Raw genomic sequence first — 27,965 nt, 5'->3', positions numbered from 1 at the left:
AGATGTGTCAGCCACAGACTATGGCACCAGACAGTGGATCAGAATTCCCTGGGCGGAGGGTGGGGTCTTCAGGGAACGCACCTCCCCTTTCTGTGTTCCTTGAGGCTGAGCCCTTTACTGAAACCACAAGCTCCTCAGACAGCATCCCTAACCCGTGTTGATTTGCATACCCAGCAGCTCTCTCAGCAAGGGGATAAGAGAAGCCTGGGAGGAAACCTGCCCAGTCTCAGGCCCAGAGAGCAGAACTGAGCTGCTTCTACCATGGCCTGGACTCCTCTCCTCCTCGGCCTCCTCGCTCACTGCTCAGGTGCTGCACCCAGGCTCACACCCAACAGGAGCACCAGAGTCTGGACAAGCCTGGCTCTGACTCTGTGCTCAGCAGGGAGCTACCAGCAGGGGCAGGATGCTAAAGTCCCTGCTACAGATTGAGGGCCTAGACAGGTCTGAATAACCCTACTGTGCTCACTGGCTCTGTGTGAGCCCTGAAGGGCTGCACCTGCCAGAGCATGAAGGGCTTCTCATTGCAGAAGCTCCGTCCTCTGGCCAGGCCCAAAGGCCATTGGGGTTAGGATAGATAGCGATGTTAGGGCATCCTGTGGATTCAAAGAAACTCTGGAGCTCGTTCCAGGCCAGGCAGACTGTATTTCCTGGAGATGAGACTCAGTTCTGGACGCCCCCCTCTCCTTTTCTCTCTTGCAGGCTCCGTGGCGTCCTATGAGCTGACTCAGCGACCCTCACTCTCTGTGGCTCCGGGACAGACAGCAAAGATCACCTGTGAAGGAAACAATATTGGTGATAAATACTGTTACTGGTACCAGCAGAAGCCAGGCCAGGCCCCCGTGCTGGTCATCTATAAGGATAACGAGCGGCCCTCTGGAATCCCTGACCGATTCTCAGGCTCCAACTCGGGAAACACAGCCACCTTGACCATCAGCGGGGCCCGGGCCGAGGACGAGGCTGACTATTACTGTGCTGTGTGGGACAATAGTGATAATGCTCACAGTGACACAGGCAGATGGGGAAGTGAGACAAAAACTGTCTGCCCCATCTGTGTCACACACTCCTGCAAACCCAGAAGCATTGTAGACAATGCTATAAGCAGGTCTGGCCCAGGTCCCCAGATCTCAGATTCCAGGCTTCTCCCTCCTCAAGCCCTCAGCAGCTCTGTAGAAGCTGTACCAACAATGGATACATAAACAATCATTATAATTATATTTCATTTTATTTGTGGGTAGAGATAAGATTGAACACATTAGGAACAGGAATTAAAGACATTCTAAAAATATATAATCAATTTCATGAAGATGAATTACATGGTCTGCGATTTAAAAAAAAACACTGAATGAGACTCATGTTATATTAAATGCTTCAAAAGAAATCAGTGAAATTGTTGTCATGGTGAATGAAACTATTCAAAATAAAACACAGAAAGAAAAAAGACTGAAAAACTAATGAAGCTTCAGGTGATGTAGGAGAAATTCACGCAGCCTAAATAGTGTGTAATTTGGGCCCCTGAGGGAGACAAGAAGAGGAAGCAGTTGATAAATAGACAAAGTATTGGAAGAAATGATAGGCCTTAATTTTCCAAATTTGCTGAGACCGCAAACAAATATATCCAGGAAACTCAACGAACCTCAGCCTCAGGAAACAGGAAGTGGCACCAACCCACACCTTCTGGAATTGCTACAAATCAGTGATGAAGAGACGCTGTTAAAAGAAGCCAGAGAAAAATGACACTTTGTGTACAGAGGGACAACGGTCATGATGCCATCAGATTTCTCATTAAAGCTGTGCGAGCAAGTAGATTGTGGAGCAACATCTTTAAAACACTAAAAGAAAAAAATCTGTCAACTTTGAATTCTTTACCCAGTGAAAATATTATTCAATAAAAGAAAGCAATATCCTACATTATCAAAGTCCTATGATGGCCAGGCCATGATGGGGACAGCAATGAGCCAGGGGGACACAAGCGCTGCCACCCAGCCCGGCCCTCACTCTCCCTGCCTCCTGCCCTGGTCAAGCGCTGCCCTAAAGAGCCAGAGTCTGAACCCAGGACCACTGGGTTTCTCTTGTGACCTCACCCAACTTTTCTCTGTTTTCTGTCAATCTCTCTGGGCCTGAACTTTACATCTTCTGTAATGAGAAATGCAATAATGACTTTCCGAAGCTCCATTTTCCCAGTTAAATAGTACAAACTCCAAAAATGGGACTCATGGGAGTCTCAGTGAGTGGGCCCCAAGTCTTGGAATCTTCTGTCCTTTCTCTGAGGAATCCAAGGACAGGGGCTCAGTACAGACAATGCTTCTGGGTGATGGATATGGTCCAAGTCCAAGTAGCAAGAGGATTCCAGGTCATCAAAATGGCAGCCAAGTGCAGTGTGGAATTTCTACCCCGTGAACTCTGAGAAGTTTGTGATGAATTCGAAATAATATTAGTGATAATGACTATGAGGACTGTGGTGATGATGATAGTGATGATGATGATGATACACATGCACAACTTTAGTTTAGAGCTTTAGTGCAAGAAGTTCAACTGTTCTGGGTGATAACATAGCTGAGCTGCTCATATATGAGTGAAAAAAGCAACATTCTTGCTTCCAAAACACAGAAGAAATGAGGTGGCCTACAAGGTGTCACACGGATTTCCCTAGACTTTTATATTTTGCAGTTGACGTACGGTTTATCTTGTACTCTGCATTCTTCTAATAAAAACAAAGGGTAAAGAAAGGGCATTTCGACCCTGGTACATGGTTACGAAAATTTCCTCTGCCTCTTCCCAAAGCCCTCATTCCACCTTTCTATGCTGGGCTGGGCAGCGCAAGGCGGGGGTCACAGTGACACAGAGAGAGGGCTGGATTCTCTAGACCATGCCCTCTAGGTGACAGGTGGTTTGGTGTGACCCACAAGAGGGAAGCTCCTGGTCTGAGCACTTCTCCACCAGCAGGAGGCAGCAGAGTTGCAGCCAGGAGCAGCCAGGGTGGAGCCTCAGAGGGAGTCTAGCCTGTAAATTAGCTCTGTCCAAATTCAGCCCACAGAAGGAAATCGAGACAGTCCATCTCTTCTCCTCGGGCTGAACTGACCACTTTTGAAGGTCAGTTCAAATATTCACCCAGTTTTGCCACAGGATTCTGATGGGACACAGACACAGTGGATGTCTCATCTGAACAATGCATCAGGGAAGCCTGGTCCCAGCTGTTGACCTGGGCATTCTTGTGGGTGGTTGATGTCATAAAGGATAGACAAACACTAAGTGTCAAATGAGATGAGGAATGGGTGTGAAGCTTCAAAAGCAAGAGGATGTTTAACAAGAAAACCATCATACTTGAAACAATGAACAAATATCCTAACAAATAGAACTATGTCTAAGGAAATGTCAAAAAATGGAACAAAAATGTGTGTGGGGGTCACAGAGAAGATGTGAAGGAGAAAGAGGAAGAGGGCAGGACCCACCGACCAGTGCCTGCTGATCAGGGGTTGTCACTTCTCTCCCAGTGGGCCAAGCTCAGCCCCATGGCCAGGCTCCTGGAAGGCTCACAGCCCTGCTGAGCCAGCCCAGGACAGACCACAGGCCAGACGAGTTTGGGACAGTAGCCATGTTTTTGCACCCCAGGAAGGTGACTGTGATCAGAAAAGTTAGAGTCTATGGCTGATTTTCTTAGAAGCAGCTTAGAAGCAGCTGGGGAACTCTACTCCTTCCTCCTCAGTCACCTGCCCGGCCCCCTCTAGCAGGTGAGAATGATCTCTGCTAACTCCTCCCTTACAAAACCCAGATGAGTCTGTGCCTATGACACCACGAACAAGCCTGATCCCGTCTGATCTCGGAAGCTAAGCAGGGTCTGGCCTGGTTAGTACTTGGATGGGAGACCACCTAGGAAGACCAGGTGCTGTAGGCATAAAGAATAAAAAAGAAAAAATAAAGAAAGAAAAGAAAGCCAGATGATGAGTACATTTGCATAAACTCTAAACCATCACCACCCCCAAAGGACTGAGAAAGGAATAAGAGGGGGCTGGGGGAGGCCAATGAGGTCTCAGGAGAAAGAGCTCTGAGGAGACCTTACCGTGGCCTGGACCCCGTACCTGTTCTCCCTCCTCATTCTCTGCACAGGTGCTGCCCCTGAGGCTCTGGCTACATCTCAGCCCCCATAGGACCCTGAGCTGGAGCTCTGTCAAACCTTGAGCTCAGCTCAGACAGGACCCTTTTTGGACCTCTGGGACCAGGCCCTTCACCCTCAACCCTTTCTCTTTATTTCTTGCAGGCTCCCTGGTTTGTTATGAGCTGACCCAGCTGCCCTCACTGACTGTGGCTCTGAGACAAAGGGCCAGTATCATCTGTTCTGTAGATATCACTGAGAATGTAATTTATATGCACTGGTACCAGCAGAAGCCAGGCCAGGCCCATGTGCTGGTCATCTATTATTTTGGCAACCGGCCCTCAGGGATCCCTGACCGATTCTCTGGCTCTACCTCAGGGAACACTGCCACCCTGATCATCAGCGGGGCCCGGGCCGAGGACGAGGCTGACTGTTACTGTGAGGTGTGGATATAGCCAGTGACGAAACACACAGTGACTTAGGCAGACGGGCGAGTGAGACACAGATTCCCGTCCCTGTACTGTCACATTCTCCTCCAGCCCTCGGAGGGTGAGACATGACACGTCTGGCCCAGGTTCCCAGATCTGACATCCCCAGTCGGCCTTGTCCTCCGTGCCCTCCAGACTTGTTCTGCAGAGGGTTCACTGGGAGATAGTACATGAAATGAATACTGCACAAGTAGTCCCTTTGTTTAAAGCGTTAGTGGAATGATTGAACATGTTAAGTGCCGACTTCAACTGCATTTATAAACCACCACTTCTCACCTTTCAGAGATGAAAGTTGTAATGTTGAAGTTTATAAATGCACAGTTGAGATTCGCAACTGTTTAGACACTGCAGAAGAAGAGTTTGGTGAACTTAATGACATAAAATTAGAAACTATTCAAAACAGTGAAGAAATAAAAAGGAAGGAAAGCGATGAGCAGTGAGGCTCAGTGATTTGCAGGACAACTTCATGCAGCCTGAGAGTCATGTAGTTGGAGTCCCAGAGCAGAGAAGACAAACGGGAGTGAATAGAAAAAATGCTGAAAAAAACAATGGCCCCAAATGTTTCAATACTGAAGAAAACAATGACTGAAATATCCTAGAATATCCACCGATTTCAAAACCAGGAACCATGAGAAAACAATGCTGATACTCATAATTACATTCACAAAAACCAGTGATCATGCAATAATATTAAAAACAGCTTGAGAGGAGATAAATGTCACATGCAGAAGCATAAACCTCATGGAAAAAGCAGATTTCTCACTCAAGCGAGGGAAGTAAGAAGACAGTGGAGCCACAATGCTGAAAAGTTTTATAAAAGAATTTTTAAAGAAAAATCTCTAAACCTTGAATTTATGTGGTGAAACTATCCTTCAAACATGAAAGCAAAATAAAACTTTTCCAAATATGCAGAATCTTACAGAATTTATCACCAGTAGAACAGCAAGAAAAAATAGGAACAGGCACCTCAGACAGAAGGAAGATGATGCCAGATAGAAATGTCCATCTACACGGTGAACGTGAAGCATCACATACGGTCACTACATGGATAAAGAGAGAATTGTCTGCCCTATGTTAATGTCCATAATTAACGTTATCGTGTGTAAATCAAAAATTAATAACAATGCGAAGTGGTTTCTAATGAATATCTAAATCGAATTTTTGACAGTGATTGCATAAAAGTTGGTGGTGGAAAAACATGTGAAGATATTCTCATCCTCCATGTGACATGACATGACACCACGGCAAGGTGGACCTGGACAAGTTAGTGCTGGATAAGTTACCATTAAAATAAACCTTGAACAATTAAGTCATAGCCAATCAGGTTTGTTTGTTGGGTCCTCCAGAGAAACAGAACCAATAGGAGATAGACATAGATATAAATATGGATATGGATATGGATGTGGATATGGATATCGATGTGGATATGGATATGGATATGAGTATAGACATGCATATGCCTATGAATACGGTTATGAATATAGATAGAGAACACATATAGATACACATATGAATATGGATATATATGTTTCTCTATGTAGAGAAACCTACCTATGTAGTCTAGCTAATATCTGGGGTAGATAAATACATAGATTGAGGTTTTAAGGAGTTGGCTCATGCAACTCTCTGATTGGCATGTCTGAAATCCGTAGGACAAGCAGGAGGCTGCATATTCAGGTAAAACGGTTTTTTTTTTCTTTTTGTGCTGCATCCATGCTAAGTACGAATAATTGAACATGTTAAGCGAGGACACGAAGAAAATAAAAGTATTTCGATCAAACTCCCAGATATAAAAAACAACAGTACCTCATTAGAAAACAACTTTTGTCATAGTTATTTACACTCACCTATGAAGGTGACATTGTGCACAGGGCCAGACAAAGTGGTTGACTTTGGACATGTACAGTATGGTGATATTCGCACAGGACACTACAGAATGTGCAGCGGGTCAGGAAGAACTCTGGGGACCATGTGCATGGCTCCCCACTGTGACCCCAGAGGGAGGGACTTAGGTTACAGGAGAGACCAGGCTGCCTGGGGACCAAGATGGGCTCCTGAAGAAGGAATCAGACCCTTTAGGGCAGGAAGCTCATCATCGCATCATAATCAAATTCCTTAAACCAGCGTTGAATGGACAATCATAAAACCAGTCAGAGAGAGGACACAGGTTCCATGCACAGAGGGAGCAGAGTAAGCAGAGTCGACCTAACCTACCAAACATCACATATAGAAGAGAGTAGAGCGATGTCTCCAGAATAATAAAAGCAACAACAAAACAACACAATGAAAACTAGAAAAACTCTGTCTACTTTTATGTCTTCACCCAATGCACAGTATCTTTCAAAAGAGAAAGGAAAATAAAATTTTCTCACTGTCTTTCATTTTCAGACCAGCCAGATGCTCCCGACAGGTCACTGACTCCACTCTCCCCAAACACACTTCCTGTTCCTTGTTCATCTTCCCATCCTGACAGAGCTCCAGTGACGCCTCACCGGAGAGGACTCGTTCAGCCTCACACCACACAGTACCTGCCTGTCATTTTTTGCTCGGTATCGACCAATTATCTGCACTTCACCAAGAGCCACTCAATTATTCCCTTATCATCATTTAGTGTGATTGACTGATGTGTGCTAATTATTACCCTCTTTATTCAGGAACATTTTGAATGGAAAAACACACTCATAACAATCAGAGGCACGAATAGACAGGAGCTTATTTTTCTCCTGCAATAATAAGTTTGGAGTCAGTTCGTTGTTCTCCAGATCCTCAGCGATTCAATGAGGTCTCGGATCTTTCTCACTATCTGGTCCACCATCACTACTGTAAAGGCTTCGCTTTCATTCTTTTTGAAGACAGAGCTCAGGATGGCTGCTGCAGCTCCAGCTATCACATCCAGGTTCCAGAGGAAAGGCACTGCATAAATCTACTCTGTTTATTTATGTCACAAGAGTGAAAGTTTCTTGGAAAGAAGCTCAGCCGACTGACACATCCATGGACCAACACTGTGCCACAAGGTCAATCTTGGCCAATAGGGAGCTGAGATTAGCAATTATCTGGCTACGAAACAAATATGAAAGACAAGATTCAGAGAGAAGGTGGGGGGTCTGCTTGCTGTGTCAATAAAACAAGTGTGTTTGCTATGCTGCCCCAAGCACACAATGGTCCCGTTCAAGTGATTCCCAGACAAAGTGGGTCTGAATCAATGTTTGTTGGGTGAGTGTTCTCCTGTCTCTGTCTTTGAGCAGAAGCATTTACCGCCCTCTGTGGGCCCTACACCAGCAGAGGGCACCAGTGAGAGGCAGCCACTGAGTCCTGTGTTCCCTGTTCCAAGACTCAGAATCTCACCCATGACCACCCACCACCCCAGAGATACCTGCAGTGATGCTTTAGGTAAGTTCTGCCCCCTCCTCCTCTAAATGAATCTGATCATATTTTCATGGGTGATCTGAGCCGCCAGCGCTTGGCTTTGAGAAAAGCAGTGGTCACATAAAAGACAGTAATTTCTCCCCTAGGCCAGCAGTCCCTGGGTCAGGGTATCAGAACCTGAATCGTAGGTTCTGAATTTACAAACGACTGTACCAAGCAAGGGTGTCACTGCATCAACACAGTCGATTCTTAGCGGCCACCAGAGGGCAGCAGAGACCACCTGGCAAAGACATGTGGAGCTGGGGTGGGCCTGGGCATAAGGGGTTCGAACATGCAGGAGGGTTGTTAACCATCACCTCATACCTGGAAAAAAAATGTATGTTTTCTACACTATCATCTTTTATGTAAACTTCTGACTGCATGTCTGTCAGATGTGCTTATGTAGACTCTGCCTGTTCCTCTAGCGTAGGTCCAGGTATTTCATTCCTCTGCAGCCCACTCCATTCGTGCTCAAATTCTGTTCCTCTTCAACTTTTCTCAACAACAAGATCTGTCCCTGTGCACACGGCGTTAGGGTTGGGTGACAGAGGCACAGCATCTACGATCTGCCCCAGGAGCTCTCACCAAGCACAGAAACTCACAGCACCTCAGTGGCTCCTAAACAGTCTGTGCACACTGGGCAAGGAGGGAATGAGCTCAGGTTCTGATGCTCACAGACTGTGATCTGGGTGGGACACTGCACTGACCTAAGGCTCGTATGGTCACCTCTATAGTCACCATTCTATAATGTGTTCAGAAAATGCAGACATTTCACCTCTAACTCTCAATGACCAGATCTGCCTGGGGCTGAGGCCATGAGACAGTCTGCGGTAGATGTGTCAGCCCCAGACTATGGCACCAGACAGGGGATCGGAATTCTCTGGGCTGAGAGTGGGGTCTGCAGGGACTGCTCTTCCCCTTTCTGTGTCCCTTGAGGCTGAACTCCTCACTGAAACCACAAGCTTCTCAGGCAGCACCCCTGACCCGAGTTGATTTGCATACCCAGCAGCTCTCTCCAGCAAGGGGATAAGAGAAGCCTGGGAGGAAACCTGCCCAGTCTCAGGCCCAGAGAGCAGAACTGAGCTGCTTCTACCATGGCCTGGACCCCTCTCCTCCTTGGCCTCCTTGCTCACTGCACAGGTGCTGCATCCAGGCTCACACCCAACCTCTGCCTTAGGGCTCTGGATAGGCCCAGCCCTGTCTTTGATCTCAGCAGGGAGCTGCCAGTGTGGGCAGGATGCTAACGACCTTGCTACAGGATGAGGTCCTGGGCGGGACTGAAATACCTCACTGTGCTAGTTGGCTCTGTGTGAGCCCTGAAGGGCCGCACCTGCCAGAGCATGAAGGGCTTTTCATTGCAGAAGCTCCATCCTCCAATCCGGCCCAAGGGCTGTTGGGGTTAGGATAGATAGGGATGTTAGGGCATCCTGTGAGCTCAATGAAACTCTGGAGCTCGGTCCAGGCCAGTCAGACTGTATCACCTGGGGACGAGGCTCAACTCTGGAAGCCCACCTCTCCTTTTCTCTCTTGCAGGCTCCGTGGCGTCCTATGAGCTGACTCAGCCACCCTCACTGTCCGTGGCTCCGGGACAGACAGCAAGGATCACCTGTGAAGGAAACAATATTGGAAGTAGAAACGCTTACTGGTACCAGCAGAAGCCAGGCCAGGCTCCTGTGCTGATCATCTATGACGATAGCAAGCGGCCCTCTGGGATCCCTGACCGATTCTCAGGCTCCAACTCAGGAAACACAGCCACCCTGACCATCAGCGGGGCCCGGGCCGAGGACGAGGCTGACTATTACTGTTCTGTGTGGGATAGTAGTGAGAAAGTTCACAGTGACACAGGCAGATAGGGAAGTGAGACTCAAACCCCCTTCCCGGTCTGTGTCACACTGTCCTCCAGCCCCAGGAGGACGACAGAAAAAGCAGTGAACAGGTCTGGCCCAGGTCACATATCTGAGATTCTAGGCTACCCCTTCTCTCTCTGCTCTCAGCCCCCTCTGCCAATGGTGGACCAGGAGTGGATTCAGGGCTGGCGAGCCAGGCTGTCCTGGTGTTGTCAGGGCCTGGGTGTGAATTGGGCACAGAGAGCCTGGGTGGAAGGACAAACAGAGGAAGATATTTGTCCAGTAGCATTTCTTTACGGTGGTACTGGACTCTCCTTCACCCAAGTGATCCGGATAGGACCCCATAACTGCCCAGCTCAGCTGAGCTCCCGAAGCCCCAGGTTCTCAGGATGGCCTGAGACTCTGAGTGGAGCAGAACACTGTGCTGTCCACGCAGATCCCTCTTGTGAGCTCACCGCCCACGCGCCTTTGCCGGGGACCCTGGCGGCTGTCATCGGTGCCTTCGTTGGGAAGTGCTGTAGGTTCAGAAAATGGTCCCCCAGGTTCATGCTCTTCTCAGAGAGGTCAGTGTAGTGACCACCAGGGGTCAAGTTGTCAAGGCCCTGGCTCAATTAAGGTGACCAAACCTGCCAGCCTGAGAGCTCTCTGGATGAACCTGAGGCCTCGTGTGTAACCGCATGGGGGTCACCTCCTCCTTCTACCCAGTCTCACCTCCTCACCTGCTTCCTGATGTCTTGCCAAGGCAATTCACCATCTCAGAGTGTTTTTCCAAGGAGCATATTCTAAGAGGTCAGCTGTTTCCAACATGGTCATCAGGACAGAGGAGGCCACTATACACCCACAGGGCTCTGGTTCTCACCTAAGTCCCCAGTACACATCTCAAAGTCCCCAGAGAGATCTTTGTATTTCTTATATTTCTTGTATCCTTGTTCCTTGTATTTTTATAGAACAAAAAAGATCCTGACACACTAACTGCTCTGGGCTCTGAACGACAGTGGGAGAGTCAGATCGGTCCCGAAGGTGGAAGGTGAGTCCAGGGGAATCAGGGCCGTCGATTCCTCCTACAGAGTGACCCAGGAGACACTCAGCTAGGGGGTGAGCTACACAGCGGATGCTGCTTCCTTCTACCCTCCACGTCCTACACAGGAATCTGTCTTTCCACCCACCCTAACCAGAAACACACACAGAAAATAATCCTGTGAGCTCCAACTCAGACTTTCAACAACGATACTTAATGAGTCACCACAGTGCACCCCTTGTCACCACTCACATCTCCACAAATAACCCGGTCTCTGAGGAAATAGAACACCGGTAGCCATTCTTCCACTTAACGTGATAAACACATTCCGTGAACTCTCAACAATACGCTCAGCTTTTCCCACAAGAGGATGCAGAATACTATTTTCCTGCTGGTGAGATTTATTCTCTCCAGCTCATTTGATACTTTATATCTTAAACACTGAGATATAAAATGAACTACTGGGAATACATCGAATGTTAGATGACAACGAGATGAGACAGGGAAACCAAATAAAAACGTGACTAATATGCATCCAAACATATTCACACCAATCAATATAAGGAAGAAAAATACTTGTCACTCCTATAGTCCCATTTCTGCGACTAGACCTGTGGTTAGAACCACTATCTGTAATCCCCGTTCCTCTACCCACTCCTTACCCGCCTTACCCTTAGCAAATGCCTTAGCTAGTCGAGATCTCTTGTCAGGTGAGGTGACCAAAGCTTCTTTCTGGAAGATTTTGGTCCATTATCAGGCCCGCTGAGTTGGATTGTTGTTGTTGTTGTTGTGTTTAATATTTTAATCACGGATCCAAGGAGTAATGAGGGGTTTACCTGAGTTCCATCCATAATCCTGCTTACCTCAGTCCTGTGGTAACAGCAATTCTCCTCCAGAGTCCCCATCGACAGACTTAGCACCCTATTCGATCATACTCTGGCGATAGTCGATAGTTTCTGCACCAACTCCAGAGGATCTAAGCAATAATTCACAGATTCTTCCAGCGTAAAGATCGTGAATAGGTCGCTCTAGTTACTTCCATCTGGAGTATTTCATCCTTGGAGTGTTTGATCAGCACTTAAGGGAGCAGGAAGCTCGTTGCCCTCCCGGATGCCTGACCTGCCTAATGTCAAGGAGCAGCAGCGCCCCCACAGGCAGCTGGAAGAACTGACAGGAAGTCGTCTCTGTGAGAGCCCTGAAGTGTTGGCTAAATTTCCTCATTTTTCCTCCCTTATCTATGTCTGGTTCCTTGACACTCAAAAGAGATTGTTATTTCCAGTTTCAGACCTGCCAGGTCCTACTCTTCCCTCTTGCTCTACAGGTGACTTTGGGAACATCACTCACCCTATTGAGCAACTGCCCTTCTCTGTTTAAATGCGCTGGCCGCTTTCTGTCTTAGAAACAGTGGACAGGGGGCATCCTGTGGACCCTAGACACATGGACCCTAGACACGTGGCCGAGCACCACAGGCACAGGCAGCATCATAAACCCCTGGCATCACTGCACAGTGGGTACAGCTGTGGAGGAAAGGGATTAGTAGCACTGCCCTGGGGGTGTCTTCCCCCCAGGTAAACTAGGGAGGGGCCATAGTCTGAAGTGGTGTGAACTCCCTTCTATCAAATCCGTCCCTGTGTCAGCGGCATTGTCCTGGAGGCCCCTCTATGTGCTAAGAGGCTGCCATAGCACCTGATATGTTACCCAGAAATTCCCGCTTACCACACCTGATGGCACATCATGCCTGCCCCCAACGTCCTTAGGAGAAAGTATCACATTGGAACTGAACTGTTTTTGAATCATAGACACGTTAGTTTTACTGTTCGTTCACCATTGGATGAACCAGACCCTCCCCACAGGGCACTGACTCTGCTGTCCCCACAGAGTCAGGGAACCTATTACTGGTTCCATCTTCCCATCCTGATAGCAGCTCTGCAGTCACCTCCAGAGAAGCCTCCTGCAGCCCCTCACTTCACAGTACCCACCTGGCATTTCTTGTCTGATATCAACCAATTATCTGCAGGTCACCAACTGCTACACAATTATTTACCTATCATTATTCAGGTTGATTGATTGACTTGTGCTAATTATTACCCTCAGTAGTCAGGAATGTTTTTTAATGTAAGAACACACGCATGACAGTCAGAGGAATGAACAGACAATAGCCTATTTTTCTCCTGCAACAAGTCTGGAGCCAGATGCTTGCTCTCCAGATACTCACCGATTCCATGAAGTTCCCGACCTTTCTCACTTTCTGTTCCACCACCCTACTATAAAGGCTGTTCATCCTTGTTGAAGTATCTCAGGATGACTGCTGCAGCCCCAGCTCTTATAGGACAGCCCTGCTGGAATTCTCTTCCTCGGGTAGAACCAGCCCAGTGGAGGTCCAGGGACTGTGCCCGCCTGGTTTCTTGGAAGAGACGTCCCCCACATCTATCTGGCTGTGTGAACCCTCCAGAGAGCTGGAGCTGAGGGTGAGGTCTGTAGGGGCCACCCCTCCCTCTCTGTGTCCCTTGAGACTGAGCCCTTCTCTGAAACCACAGTTACATAATGACTCATATTGCTCTTTAAAGCACAAGCTCCTTATAAATATCTCCTAGAACTCATGAATTATTTTTACTTTATTTTATTTTTCTTAGAACAGATTAATTTTTAACTAGTCAGTATCCTCAAGATGCACACACCAACATTTGCTCATTGGTTCTCTCCAATCCATCATTTCTCAGCCTCAATTCTTCGAAATCTCGGGTTATGGAAATTTTACAAAAGTTCCACAAGAAAGGACTGTGTTTATGTGCACTATAAGACCACGTCCACTTGTTGAGTCTGTTTTCATTTTTTGACCAACTGGAGATCATTCAAACCCTAGGACTCTGAGTGGAGGGATGGCAAGTCAGTGGCTGATCACAGAGTCACCAGCTGATCTACAGATGTGAACGAGAAAATGAAAAGATCCACATTCCAGTGTATGACGAGCCAATACAAAAACACAACACGTGCAGCATGTAGTCAGAATGTTCTGCATCATAAACTGGCAAACAACTGTTTATCAGGATGGATAAGTACAAAATTTCACCAGTATCAATGTGATTTTTGTAGCTATTGTACATGATGGTGACATTCAAGAACATCTGTTCTGCAGCAAAGACCTACCCCAGCAAGCACGGTCATACATCTCAGATGTTCCAAAGGCTGTGTTCTCCAGAACGAGATTCCAAAAAGGACTGGGTTGACAATGGGACGGCCGATGCTCCAGCAATCACTTGGCTCCACAAGAGGTTTTACATTTCCGTTGAGGAAGAAAATCCTGATATTCTCACAAGAAATGGTCCGTTCTGAGTTACAAGCACCTGTGGATCCAGAGGTCTCCCTGCTAACTGAGCCCCAGGACAACCATGTCCCCTCTCCAGGCTCAGCTCCTTCGCTGCCTTCTCTCATCACTGCTGAAAAGATTCAACATGCAAAAAAAAAGAAAGAAAAGGAAAGAAAGTGCCTGGCTCTTGGATGGCCTCTGACTCATGGCGATCAATCTTATTATTAGTTTATGATCATTCTGTGCCAAGAGAGGCTGGAAGCATTTTCATGAGAGAAAGGCCTCCTTGTGAGGAGAGGGAGCTGGGAGACAGCTGAGCCCTCAACACCATGGCCCATCCCCCATATAAAAGAACTGAGATTCGCCAAGACATCCTGCTGCTTTGGAAGTTGACACCTACAGTTTTCATCAAAAGTTTGTAAAACATTGGCTTCACTCTTTTCCATATATCAAGTGGAAGCAAATACATCATTATTTGATGTCCACTCTTTTAAAAAATTCTTCTAACATTTGGAATTCTTTTCTCTGTCTTTCTTCTCTTTGAGCTTGTTTCCATCCCACATCCCTTACTGAGTCTTATCTGCTCACATGTTTTTGGACCTGAAAGTTTCTTATTCATTATCCTGTCATACATCTTGATCATAAAAATATATGTTAAATTTATATTTCGAAATTTGTTTTAGATCCTGTGGTTTTAAGTGGAACATGACTTCCACGTTGAGTTATAATTATTTGTGACAAAATTTGATCAAAACAACATAAACATATTCAAATTTTCATAAGTAATTATTAAATAGTGTTGATTCATGGATCTATCAATTAATAGGACTTACTGCTAGAACGAAACAGTGTCCTGCATCAGTTCTGTCCTGGCTTTCATTGTTATATGAAACTCAAAAAAACCTTGGTCTCAAACACAGACATTCACAAACAGAAGTTTTGAAATGTAGTAGTGTTACTTACTGATCGTTGATTGTCAAAAATTATTTTTTTAATGATCTACCTCTTGGCAGCTCTATACTATACTCTTTTAATTTTGTTGAAAGCAAAGGACTGGAGACCACCTGACTTCAAGAGGATTCCGGTGGTGGATTGTTTGATGCACCACCTTCTGGAATGAAAGGCTTATGGCCCCATCTGCTGGGAGAGCTGACTGCAGGCAGCCCTGCCCTCATCTGTCAGCTCCCTGAATGAAGAGCACCACCTCGCGCTATACAATGTTCCTGCCCTGGGCAGCTGGCCTCTAAAGCCTGATCAATGTGAGGGTCTGAAGATCCATCCTCTCAGCCCAACTGGGAGAACTGGGAAAGGCCATCCCAGCAGCCGAGTTCCCCGTGGGGTCACTGAAGATGAGCCTGTACTGCAGCTGATTCCCTCTTTGGGCCACCCTGCTTGTGACCCATGGCTTGCTGAGTGGTTGGTCCAAGAGAACTCCCCCTAGTGAAACTCCTACAAGCTGGCTCCATCCCAGAGTCAGCTTCCCAGGGAACCACCTGCAGAGAGGTGTCGCCTAGCCATTTGTCATCTACCTTCTCAGTTTCTGGGATATACATCAAGAAGGCTTGACCAGAACTTATTAGTTAAATCTGCTGCTCCTTCACTAAGGGCCCCTGTGTAAGACATATATTTTTTAAAATTGAGAAAAATTAGAATATTTGTAGTGCCTCTTTGCCAATATCTTTCGAGAAAATGCTTTCATGCTGTCATGTACTTGGAGTATACTTTTTCTACAAAACTTGGGACTGCCGATTTATATCATTAAATCTATGGAAAAGTCCCACTGTGTAATCTAACTGGCAAAGCCAGTCTACACTGTCGAATATACTGTTCAGACATACTTTCCTTAGAACCCGTCTGACTCTATTTGTCAGTAGAAGTACGATATCGCATTAATGGGCATTTAAAGGAGTATCGTTAAATCACGGAAAATTAAGAGATGTCTCCAGTGAGATCAACATTAAAATGAGGTGACCTCATGCAGTCATTTATCTATTTTATAGTCACTTTTTAAAAACAAGTCACTAGGCGATCGTTATTAATTTGCAACCTGCAATGCAATAGCTACCATTGTATGCCACGTATAGTTATAAATAAATGTGAGGATGTGTTGGCTTTTAGGAATGATAAAATAAGAATTGAAAAGAAATCACATTAGTTTCAATAGCCATCGGGGTAGAACGCTTCAGACGAATGTCATAAGGCAGACTGGACCACTGAGGCTCTCTGGGTAAGGCCACCAAGCTGAGTGTTGCTGGTGGAACAGTTGTAGGAGCTGTGGCTGCTACAAAGCCACCACCTGTCAGGCAGGGTCTCCTGATGATAGAAGTATAACCCTTCCAGGTGTCAATCCAAGACTTTGGAAAGGACCTGAAAAACAGGATTCTGCTATGCAAATATCTAAACTCATTTGGTCGGGTGAGGCAGGAACTGCCGTGCACTGACCACCCCTACTCCAGCCCACTCACCTCCCCTGGCTGGAGGGAGAGGGTTTTCAACGTTTTCCAGACATAACTGGGACTAGAGTGAGGCATGAGGCAAGTCAGACACTCTCCTTTCATGCAAAATTTAAGAGGGGTTTCCCAAAACTCATTAATCAACATAAATAATATTCAATGCAATATTTTTGAAATCAAAATTAATGCAAAAAGTATTCTATGATGAATAAAACATCAAAACTGTAAGTAAAGTCAGGATCCCATCCTACATGGGTGCAACTCACCTCACTCACCTCCCCTCAGGCCCGGTCCTGGTTTCAGGGGTGAGGTGGGTGCCAGGGAAGATGTGGAACCAGAGTCCTGCTCCTTCATCCTGCTCTGGACCCCTCCCGTGGAGCCCTTCCCTGGTCTCTGCCTGCCTCCACCTCTGAGCTCCAGCCCTTTCCTAGACTTCATCTCCTTCTACTACTGGCCTCTGCTGCCCCCTACTGGACTCTCTCCTTCGGGCTGCACTCCAGTCAGTAGATTGGGAGAGTTGTGTGTTAAATCAGTTGAAATTTTCCAATTCTAGGCTGGCCCCACCCCATGTCCAAAAAGACTGGTCCTCCCTGGTCTCTGGCTGGTCCTGGTAAGTCCCAGGACACAGTCTTTACACCAAGTTGCTGTGTGTCTTAGGAAAGAAACTCTCCCTCTCTGTGCCTGTTTCTCATCAGTAAAAGAGCTAGAAGATGGCTGCCAAGTCGGTGAGTCTGTGATATCTACAGAAGCAGCTGGATTCTTTCCCCATTTTCTGTGTTACTAAAGGATCTGGGATCTTCAGGGTTCTTGAGGACCCCTCAGAGGGGGCTCAGGAGCCACAGAGCCAGACCTTGACTCAGAACTCAAAGAGATTCCAGAACCTTTATCATCTCCTTAGATAGATACTTTGTCACCCTCTGCCTCAAACCCCCACCCTGAGGCACCAACATTGATATGCTCAAGATGAAATGAGAAAGACCAGCAGGTTGAATTTGGGGATAGAGGGGAGCTGGGGAGACTGGGCCTAAGAGAAAAGAGTCCACAGTAGCCACAGGCAGCGTCTCTGTGGCCTGTGGGATAGAGAGTGGGCAGGAGACTGGTCAGCAGGAGGCAGGGGGTACCCTCTGACACAGAGCAGGCAGAAGTGACTAATTAGGGACACAGCCCTCCGCTCCAGAAAAGAAGGGCCAGGGAAGGATGCAGAGGAGCCAGGGACACTGAGTAGCAGGTCCACTGAGCCGAACAGCTGGAACTAGACTCCTCTGGCCAGGCCTGAAACCAGCCCTTGGCACATCTGAGTCCAGGGAGGGGGCAGAAGGCAGAGCCGGGCGAGCCAGAGCTGCAGCTGCACCAGCTGGGAATGCTCAGCCTATCCCTCGAGGGTCCCCAGGGCCCAGTCAGACCTCGATTTCCGACTGTGGCCACCACAAGAGGATGTGGCCTGTGGTGGTGTCTGCCCAGAGGCAATGGCAGGTGTGTGGGTGGGGGAGGAGGAGCAGCTGGGGATGCTGCATTTAGGTACAGCCTTCTTTTCCCCAAGACATGGAGCTGTCCCCTGGGGAGAAGCATGCCTCTGGCCCCTGGGCAGTGGGTGAGTGTCACATCCACACCCGGGTACTGGGAGAGAGCAGCTTTAGCCTGGACTCCAGTGCAGACACTACCCCAGTCCCTCAAGCACTAGGAGCAAAAGGTCAAAGACAGGAGTGGGCCGAACACTACAATGGGGAGAAGCTTGACTGGATCTGGGGCCTCCCAGGGGCTCCCCCTATACCCTTCATGACATCTGTTAGGGCGCCCACACCCATTACCATTCGGTGCCTTGCCTGTCTTCATAGCCAGGGATGTGTGTGTGTGTGTGTGTGTGTGTGTGTGTGTGTGTGTGTGTCTGTGTGTGTTGTATAATCCAGCCCTCAGCACTGAAGACTTATCCCTCGGAAGTTGTCTAAGCAGTGTTTGCAGGGTGGAAAGATCCAGCCTAGAGTTCCTTGAAAGCTGCTTTGATGAGTTTGGTCAAACCATTAAGTCCAGTCACCATCATCCACTTCACCTCTTTCTTCCTCCTCATTATCATCATTATCAAGAACTGTGGAGGGTCTGAGATTTTTACTCTACTTGCAAGCTAAAAAAGTAAGCCTGTCACAGACTCCCAGATGCTGGCAAAAGACACAAGACTCCTGGGTCAGGGACAAAGACCACTTTATTACTCACAGTTTATTACTCGAGTAGCCTGAGTATCAGTATCATTAAGAATATCAGCTGAAATAGCATCTTCTTGCACCGGTTCTCTGAGTCCCTTAGGGTGATGTAAAGAGGGGCAGGTGACAGCTGAGCATCCAAGCTTGGGAACTCCACATCTTTTATACTGGCCAGTAAGCACGTTTCGCTCCAGAGGGAGACATCATCTCTTCTTTCTGAGGCTGTTCACTATACAAACAGCCTTGGAAAAATGGTCCAACACGAAGTCAATCGGTGCCTTTGCTCAAGAGACATGCAGAAACACAGAGATCCTCAGACAATTGCCTTCCAGCAACCATTATCCATATCCATGAACTGAAGTCCCAAGTTATCTGTCTGTTACTGCATCCAATGGAAGACGCTGGATCCATTTTCATCAAACATAGCAGGAAAGTTAAGGGTTATCTGACTCAAAATATGGGCCAGATGACTTGTAAAGGCACCTCCCAGGAAAGTCATCTTGGCTGGTCCTGAGTCCCCCTTTAGAGTTGTTGAAACAGAAAACCAAGAGCTTGAAGGGCTGCAGCTCTGGGCTTCAGTGAATATATGAAAGATCCGGTGGCTAAAATAGCAACTGGAAAGCATGAGGGTGGGTGCTGGGTGTTGACAGACAGGAACCTGCAACCTGCGGTTTTCAGTTCTCCTAGACATCTGGCAGTGTGACTCCGAGAGTGATGCTGCCGTCCACAAAGCATGCCCTGGAGTCGTGCAAGGGCCAGCCCTCTTGACTGTGTGGCACTAAGAAAGGCCTCTTGTCAGAGCTAGATGAGCAGCATCAGTCTCATCATCGCATTATATATTATATTCCTGGACTTCAAAAAGGACCGGAACCTAAAGCAACTGTGCAGCCCATCTCTCCTGCACCTCAGCCCAACAGAACTCAAACCATGGCTCCCTTAGGAGCAAAGCACAAGACTTCCAAGTAGACAGAGGGCCGGAAATGCAGGAGACAAACTCACTTCTAAATTCCAGCTCATCTCGCATTCCCGTCCCGGAACTACCTTGGGTCCTGCATTCATCTTCTCTGATCCTTAGTTTTCTCACCTGTAAAACAGGGACACTTGCCCCAAGGACACACCAATAGTTGCTCTGAAGGCCAAAGTAAGGGGAGAGTGGAGAGGGCATCGGCATCCGTTCAACATTCATCCTCAGGCTCTCCTTGCTGCAGAAGAGTTCTCCCCATTTCACGGATAAGGAAACTAAGGCCCAGAGGTGACCTAGGTCTGGATGGTCTCAACATTGACGAGCCTGACGTTACTCCTTGAGTGAGGGGTTTAGATCACTCCCCGCAGGGCCCTGCCTAGCTGAGAAGCCGAGTGAAGAGCTGACCAGAGGGGAACCAACCAGGTTTGACCAAAGCAGCCAAGGACAGGCTGAGCTTGACTGGCAGGACTGCAATGCTCAGGTACCCAGCCTGGGGACTGATCAGAAGAGAAGCCCCAACCCTACAGAAAGGAACTCAGGCCTGAGCAACTTCTGACCCACTGGGCGCTTGGCTGCCCTCCACAGCCCCTCCAGGCCCCAGGGAGATGTTCCACAGATGGGGGCAACCTTGAGGAACTGGGGAAGGAGGGCAGGAGCAGGTGTGGCCTACCCAAAGCCTCAGAGGCGGGGCCAGCGGGGGCTTCAGTGGGAGGTGGTTGAGCTCTGGATCCCAACCACAGCAGGGCAGTTGGCAGATGCCATTCTGAGGATGATCCTCAGAGGTAACAACCTTGGAGAGGATCAGGCAGTGGGGACAGGGACCAGAGAAGACTCAGGCAGAAGATGGGGCCATTAGGATGGCCACTGCCAGCAAGAAGGACCAGGGGCACCTGCCAACAGCACATGCTCCCTCCAGGGAGCCCACGCTGAAGATCAGACCAGAGATGCCTTTGATCCTGAGGGTGGACGAGGCCCAGAACAGGCCAAATAGGCCATAAGGACCCCGGGGGCCAGAGATCTGGCCCCAGGCAGCACTGGCCCCTGCTGCTGCTGGGCCTGGTCGTGGACACCCATGGCTTGATGCCCCTGATGGTAATACTGTGGAGCAGGGCTCCAGGCCCCCAAGACGTGGCAGGAAGCGGCCTTCGGATCCTAAGGGACAGGTAAGGAGCCAGCATGTCATGGGGGAAGGATGAGAAAAAGCGAGCAGGGGCCTGGACAGACATTGACTTTATTTAAAGTTGACATTTTTATCCAGTATAGATTTGTTTGCATTGATTTTTATTTTTTTTAATAGTGTATTAAAATATTACTTATCTCGATGACTGAGTCTTTTGGCACCTCTTGTATTTTGCACCTCAGACCAGTGCCTCACTCACCTCGTCATGGTCTTCTGGGTAGGGCAGATATAGGGAAGTAGGGGCAGGGCATACCCAGCAGGCACTATTTTTCATTTTAGGGGCAGACTCTCCTGGTCAGTGTTCCCACAAGGTCCTGCTGTCTCAGACGGAGACAAAGGCCCAGAGAGGTGGCCGCAGTCCCCCTCTGGGCCTGAACGCTGTGACCTCATCAGCGTGTCTTGCGTCTTAACAAAATGGTCCAAGAGAAGCAGTGGTCGGCAAGGCGTAGAGAGAGGGGGCTAGGGCTTGGCTTGGTCTCTCCTCCGCTCCCCGACTCGTTCATAAATGTTTACCTGGGCCAGGCCTGGGGACGCAAGGTGGGTAGAGCTGAATCAAGTGAGTCATGTCCAGACGAAGGAACAGACTCATGGGCCATTTTAAGAGCAGTAAAGAGCGAGGGGTGTGCCCACACTCGTCTTACAGATGGAGGGGTGCTGACCGATAATGGGAGTGCTCCAGGCAAAGAGAGCGGTCGGAGAGAGAAGAGCGAGGTGCGCATGCGTGGCAGAGAGCTGGCAGCAGAGCTGGGTCTCAGACCACCGGGGTCTTGTGGGCTCCATATTTTATCTTAGGGTCCAGGAGAAGTTGTTGAGAGATTTCAGTAAAGGGCTGTTAGAGCTGGATCCGTGTTTTGGAAAGACGGCTTCAGATCGGAGATTGGTGTGAGGCCAGATGAGAGGACAGAGAAGGGGCAGTGGCCGAAGCCTGAGGCTTGGGCACCGGGCGGAGGCACTGGTCTGTGCGGGCACCAGGTCCAAGATTAATATTGACATTGCCCAGTGAATTTGAAGCGATGATACCGGAGAATTGATGGAGAGGAATGGGCACCCTCATGGACTGTTTATAGAAGTCTAAAATGTACAACCATTTTAGCAATATCCAAGTCATAAAAGAAAGCGTATTTGTTTAAATTGTGTAATTCCACTTTTAGGAGTTCATCTTGGTGGGGGGGATAATCGAAGAAATAACCAAAGGTTTACAAACAAGAATAATGAGTTCAACATTATTAATGATGGGAGAAAATTGGACATAACCTAAATATCCAGCCAAAAGAGTGTGACTAAATACAGTATGGAGCGTCCATCACAAGGGATCTTACACAAATCTCCAAAATTATGTTCCTGAAGCATCTCGAATAGGATGGCAAAATCCATTTTTAAAAGGATACATATGGTGCCAAATATACAGAATGCTTTTCAGTTAGGTATTTTTAAGTATGTGCACATTTTCAAAAGTTCATCAGAAAATATAGAAAAATGTCAATGGTGAGTCTCTGGCTGGTGAAATTTCACCGAATTTTAATTTTTGTTTCATGATCATCTGTAGTTATGAAAATATTTACAAGAAGGTTTATTTCATTTTTATCTTTTAAAATAATTTTCAATACAAGAGTAACGTACTCGTAAAAAAAAAAAAACGATTAAGCACAGAAGCACGTAAAGTAAAAATTGAGTGTCTCTGCTTACCATTTCTCCACACCTTACCCTAAAACCCATTCTCCAGAGACAGCCACTGTCCGGTTGGTCTATACACTTCCAGCCCTTCTCCAATGTGTGTATGTCCCTGAAAACACACACACACACCTCTAGTTGGTGGTGGGATTTTATTTTTCAAAAATGAAATACTTCTCTGCATATTATCCCACAACGAGCTCTTAAACAACCTGTTATTGACGTTTTCTATAACAGTTTATAGGGACCTCCCTTGTTCTCGTTATGGCTTTGTAAGAATTCAAAGTCTGGATGAACCAGAATACATTTAAGCATTCCCCTATTCAAGGACATTTCAGTTGTTTCCAGTTAAAAAATATAATTTTTTCCACTGCAATGCCACAGTGGAAATCTCCATGGGAGTAAGCATATGCCATGTGTGCATGTACAAAGTGCACTTATGTTATTACCATAGGATAGACGCCTAAAAGTGGAATTGCTGGATCAGAGAGAAGGTGCTTTTGGAATTTTCTTAGGTAGTGCCCAATTGCTCTCCCAAAAGGCTGTTCCAACTCACACTCGTTACAGTGAATGATGGTGCTCTGTCCTCCACATCCTTGCCAATAATGTGATATTGTTGATCTTTTTCTACTTTGCCCATGCGATGAGCAAAAATGAGAGTATGTTTGTTGTTCATTTATTTGATCATTGATAAAACTTATTTCCCTTTTATACTTTTGTTGACTGAGTTTATTTCTTTTGTGAATTTACTGGTCATAGTTTTGCCTGTTTTTCTATTCAGTTGGTTGTATTTTCTTATAAATCTATAGGAACTCTTCATATATTTGAGATATTAACCCCTTTGTCAAGGATATATGTTGTAAATATTTTTCCCTGATCTATTTTATGCCTTTTGTTAATGGGGTCTTTCGCTATAAAGCCATTTTTAATTTTATTTGTCAAATTGGTTTAACTTTTTTTTTAATGGTTTCTGTGATCTGTGACAAGCATAGAGGAGGACTCTTTATTTGAATATTACAAGTTCATTTTTTCTATTTTATTCTGGAACTTTTATTGTTTTGGTGTTTGTTTTTATTTCAACTGCAGTATATTTTTGTGTATGTAAGGATATAATTTATTTATTTTCCAAATGGTGAGCCAATAGTCAAGTATTTGTTGAATAGAAATGCAGTTTCTATCACTATCAAATACTAAACTATTGATTAATCACTTTCTCTCTTTGGTTCTAATGACCTAATGATCAATTCTTGTATTCATTCCACCCCGTTTTAATTACTTTACCTTTACAACATGTTTTGGTATCAGAGGAAGAATCCATTATTATTATTATTTTTCAAAATACCTGTGTTCTCTGTCATTATTCTTCTGTTGGACTTGAGAATCGATTCACTCATTTTCAAAAATCATTCCTTTGGTGTTGCGTTTGTAATTTCATGGAATATATGAATTAATCTGAGAAGAATTGACATCTTTGCAGTGCTCAGCATTTTCTTCCAGGGATATGATATGCTCCCCACTAACTCATTATTGTATTCTGTCCATTGGTCAAGTTGTTTTATATTTCATTCATGGAAATCTTGCTCATTTTCTGTTGTTTATTTTTTATGATTATTTAGAGTTTTTAAATATAATTTTTATTGAAGCTGTAAATTTTTTCTCAACTTCATATCTTAAATGGTTACTGCTGTGTAGAAGGGAAAACTACTGGTTTCTGCATGTTGCTCTTGTATTAGTTCTAATAGTTCTTCAGCTGATGGTCTGGGGGTTTTTCAAAGTAGATTATCACATCATCTACAAAGAGCGATGCTCTCTCTTTTTTCCTATTACTTATTACACTTCTTTTTCCCCCATCTCATTTCATTGGCTAGAATCTGTAGAATGTGTTGAATAATGAAAGTGAGAGTGGGCAACCTGGACTTTAAGAAATGTGAAAGTTGCTATGAGTTTGGTGAAAGTTGAAGAAGTTTCCTTAAATAATTAACCTGATAAAAAGGCTGGGTGTTTGCGCTCTTTAAATCAGAAGCAAGTATTGAATTGATATAGCTATTATATTAAGTTTTGTTTCAAAAACCTTATGGGCACATCTTAAATACAACTGTGACCAAATGGCCCTGCTACTGAGGTGAAAAAAATACTGGCCCCAAAGTAACATGTTACCTTCCAATTTAGATAAACCATATTGGGAGATGAAATCAGGTTTGGCAAAGCCTAATAATTCTTGCCATCATAAACTCTTAGAGTGTAACTTGGTGTTTCTGTTTCTTTGTCTAAGTTTTTAATGATATTTTTGTATTTTGGTAGAATGTCTAAAACATAGAGGGTGATTTAATGAGGGGAAAGCATTCTGGGACAACTCCAGGCCTCTCTGGCTTGGAGAGAAATCGGCTGAAGTGAGGACAATACAGGGCAATGTGAGGTGTTTCAATGGGGCCTGTTGAGTTTGAGGTTCCGTAGGGCATTCAAGAAGAGTTCAGGAGGCAGAGCCCATGTGAATCTGAGCCAAAAAATAAAAGAGGCCAGGGCTGGAAATAGAGATGGGAGACCCCTGGGCACTCGCTGAAGTATACAGTGTGGGTCACAGACAGAGAGAGTGGGAGAGTACAGGAGGAAGGGGGTTATAGGTGGTGGTCTTGGAGTCAGCAGCCATGCAGGGGCTGGGGGAAAGGGAGGGGCCGAGTGGGTAGTCTCAGATGCCAAGGGGAAGTCACCAGAAAGAGGGACCTCTTACACAGACATCAGGGGACTGGGGAGGAACGTGGGACTTGACCAGGATGAGGGTCTGGTTGGCTTTGACCTGAGAGGTTTCAAAGAAGGATGAGAGTGAAAGCCAGGGGGACCCAACCATGTCCCGGCACGTGAAACAGTTGGGAGCCATTGTTGGACAAATGCACAGATGATGGATGGATGGGTAGATAGATAATGGATGGGTGGGTGGGTGGATGGATGGATGGATGGATGGACAGGTGAAGACAGTGGTCTGAGAGATCAGAAAAGGCTTCATGAAAGAGGTGGAACTGAACTGTGTTTCAATGTGTGGAGACAAAGGGGGAGGGTGTCTCCGTGGGGGACCACCATGAGTCAGAAATGACCCTGTGTCCATAGGCCCAGGGAGGACGTTCATTTAGCTGGAAGATGGGAAACTATGGAGAAGGAGCACTCAGAGGCCCCAAAATGAGGCCCCACCCAGCCCAGGCCTCTGGGGACTGACTGCCCTCCAGCCCCACCCCAGAACATAGCTCTACTTGGGCAGCCTTGCACCCGTCACGCCCAGCAGCTTCCTGCTGCAGACTGGCCCCCAGGGAATAGGCCCCAAGTGTTGGCCTGGCCGGTTTTAGTCTGAGCCTCAGTCACTGTGGTATTTCTTCGGTGGAGGGACCAAGGTCACCGTCCTAGGTAAGTGGTTCTCACCACCTTTTCCATCCTGTCCCACCCCTCTGTTGTCTTGGGAAAGTCACTCTTCTCTCTTGGGGCTTGCTTCCTCTCTGCTTTCCCAGCAGACTGACCCCCACCTTTCTCTGTGGAGTCTGGGAAGGCAGGTTGGTCTCCGTGTAACCAGCAGGCAGGACCTCAATGGCAGGAGCCCCTCCAGAGGTTGACAGTGGGATGCAGTCAGGTCCCCGGGGCTGGGGTTTTAGTCCTAGAATGGGTCTCCTTCACTTCCTCCAGGGCAGATGCCCACATGGGAGCTAGGACTCCTTCTGACAAGGGGCACTGGGGGAGATTAGAGGCAATCCCAAGCCCCTCAATGTCTGGGCTCAAGGCATGATGCCCATCTAAGCTGGGAGGGTCACACAGGAGGAGGCCAGGGCAGGGCTGGGGTTATGACCCATGGAGGATGATGAGAGGGGTCCTGCTCACTCTAAGCTGAAGCTCTCGGGGCCTCTGCTGGGCCATGGGGACATGGAGATGCAGAGACGTGGGTGAGATGGGGCGAGCTGGCTAGAAACCCAGCCCTCCCAGGATGGTGGTCAGAAAAGAGTGAATCGCATGGGACAGAGACTCCTCTGACCCTGCAGCCCCGTGATGCCTGGGGCCCAAGTGTCCCATCTATCCAAAGGTCAGCCTCCCACAGGGTGTTAGATTCAGAGGATGACAAATAGGGGAGTGAAGTGGGAACTCAGCTACACAACTGCCTGGTGAAATCATCGGTTGTCAGAGGTACTGGGGTGGCCATGGGGCTGCTGCGCCCATTGTGTGGGGGAGCGGCTCCAAGAACTCAGCCTCATTTAAGGGACCTGAGGTCAGTGCACAAGGAATAGGGAAAATGGGCAGAGCCGCAGTGGAGCCCTGGGGTTTGGGCTGGGAGGACGCAGTCCTCACTGGAGAGCTGAGGCCAGAGAACAGGCAAAGCCAAGTGCCCAAGGGAGGCTGGGAGGCTTCAGGGCCCATTGCATGCTGGGCTCAGGCACGAGGCCTCCCACCCTCTGCCATTATCATCCTGGCCCGTCAGGTGGGGGACCTTAGACCACAAAGGAAGCACCAGGCTCCAGAAGAATAAATGAGTTAGTGGTCTGATGCTGGGCTGGGGGCATGGGAGGTCAGGGCTAGACTCCCATCCAGAGTCTGGAAATCAGAAGGAGGGAGGACAGTCTGCCCTGGTTACACTTGGGGAAATTGAGGCTGCATATGGCAGGGCTTGACAGGGTCACCTGGAGAAGATGACTTAGAAGAGGTTCTGGAAGGGTGGGAAGCTATTTGCTGTTCAGGGGCTGAGTGGAAAGGAGGGGACAGAAAAGGAAGGTCACCAGGGAGATTAAGATCAAACACCTGCGAATGGTCACAGAGGCTGTGGATTAGTGGGGACTATCCCGACACCCACGATTCTCCTTACATCTAACACCCCCTCTTCTATCCACACAGGTCAGCCCAAGTCTGGGCCCTCAGTCACTCTGTTCCCACCCTCCTCTGAGGAGCTCAGTGCCAAAAAGGCCACACTGGTGTGTCTCATCAATGACTTTTACCCCGGCGCTGTGACGGTGGCCTGGAAGGCGGACGGCAGCACCGTCACCCAGGGCGTGGAGACCACCAAGCCCTCGAAACAGAGCAACAACAAGTACGCGGCCAGCAGCTACCTGAGCCTGAAGCCTGAAAGCTGGAAATCTAAGAGCAGCTACAGCTGCCAGGTCACGCACGAGGGGAGCACCGTGGAGAAGACACTGGCCCCCTCACAGTGTTCTTAGGACTCTCCGCTCCCCAGTCTCGGGGGCCGTCCTCAGCCAGATACCCCTTCCCCCAGTTCTCCACTGTACCCCTGAGACCCCTGCCCAGGATCAGCTCAGAGTGGGGAGCTCCACTCTCTTCCCATGTCTATATCTCTTCAATAAAGATCTAATCATTTATCATCTGA

The 27,965-nt window shown here is 47.5% G+C and overlaps 2 protein-coding genes, 1 long non-coding RNA gene and 1 pseudogene across 6 annotated transcripts in view; 3 read left to right on the top strand and 1 right to left on the bottom strand.

The window, feature by feature from the left end:
- The window catches only part of LOC120612194 (uncharacterized), a 30,158-nt gene extending 10,584 nt beyond the window's left edge, over window positions 1–19,574 (bottom strand). The window contains exons 1-2 of one of the 2 annotated variants that reach the window (XR_005655381.1): window positions 16,875–19,574; window positions 11,712–14,285 (exon numbers count right to left, since the gene is read on the bottom strand). This is a non-coding gene — a long non-coding RNA (uncharacterized LOC120612194). The remainder of the gene's footprint in view (window positions 1–11,711; window positions 14,286–16,874) is intronic. The other variant, XR_005655382.1, reaches the window with a different exon arrangement.
- Window positions 1–27,965, top strand: part of LOC120612192 (immunoglobulin lambda-1 light chain-like) — a 43,377-nt gene that overhangs the window by 10,477 nt on the left and 4,935 nt on the right. The window lies entirely within an intron of this gene.
- Window positions 238–27,965, top strand: LOC120612193 (immunoglobulin lambda-1 light chain-like). 3 transcript variants are annotated; one of them, XM_039874666.1, is made up of 4 exons: window positions 238–307; window positions 700–997; window positions 25,974–26,011; window positions 27,479–27,965. In XM_039874666.1, exons 1-4 carry the CDS (start codon window positions 262–264, stop codon window positions 27,796–27,798), a joined length of 702 nt encoding a protein of 233 aa, XP_039730600.1. In that variant the 5' UTR covers window positions 238–261; the 3' UTR covers window positions 27,799–27,965. The 3 variants fall into 3 exon arrangements, with proteins under 3 accessions (XP_039730600.1, XP_039730602.1, XP_039730601.1); XM_039874668.1 differs by lacking the exons at window positions 238–307; window positions 700–997 and adding exons at window positions 8,989–9,123; window positions 9,517–9,808; XM_039874667.1 differs by lacking the exons at window positions 238–307; window positions 700–997 and adding exons at window positions 8,989–9,123; window positions 9,517–9,811.
- Window positions 3,774–3,892, top strand: LOC120612195 (uncharacterized; annotated as a pseudogene).

Source organism: Pteropus medius, unplaced genomic scaffold (assembly GCF_902729225.1).
Source record: "Pteropus medius unplaced genomic scaffold, Ma_sr-lr_union100, whole genome shotgun sequence".
NCBI lineage: Eukaryota > Metazoa > Chordata > Mammalia > Chiroptera > Pteropodidae > Pteropus > Pteropus medius.
This window is presented reverse-complemented; position numbering and strand designations above follow the sequence as displayed.

What these genes read in the sequence shown, in the direction of transcription:
- LOC120612193 (XM_039874666.1), top strand. Translation starts at nt 262, where the DNA reads ATGGCCTGGACTCCTCTCCTCCTCGGCCTCCTCGCTCACTGCTCAG. An exon ending in CCTCCTCGCTCACTGCTCAG is followed by an intron (nt 308 to 699) that starts GTGCTGCACCCA and finishes TCTCTCTTGCAG; the next exon opens with GCTCCGTGGCGTCCTATGAG. An exon ending in GACCAAGGTCACCGTCCTAG is followed by an intron (nt 26,012 to 27,478) that starts GTAAGTGGTTCT and finishes CTATCCACACAG; the next exon opens with GTCAGCCCAAGTCTGGGCCC.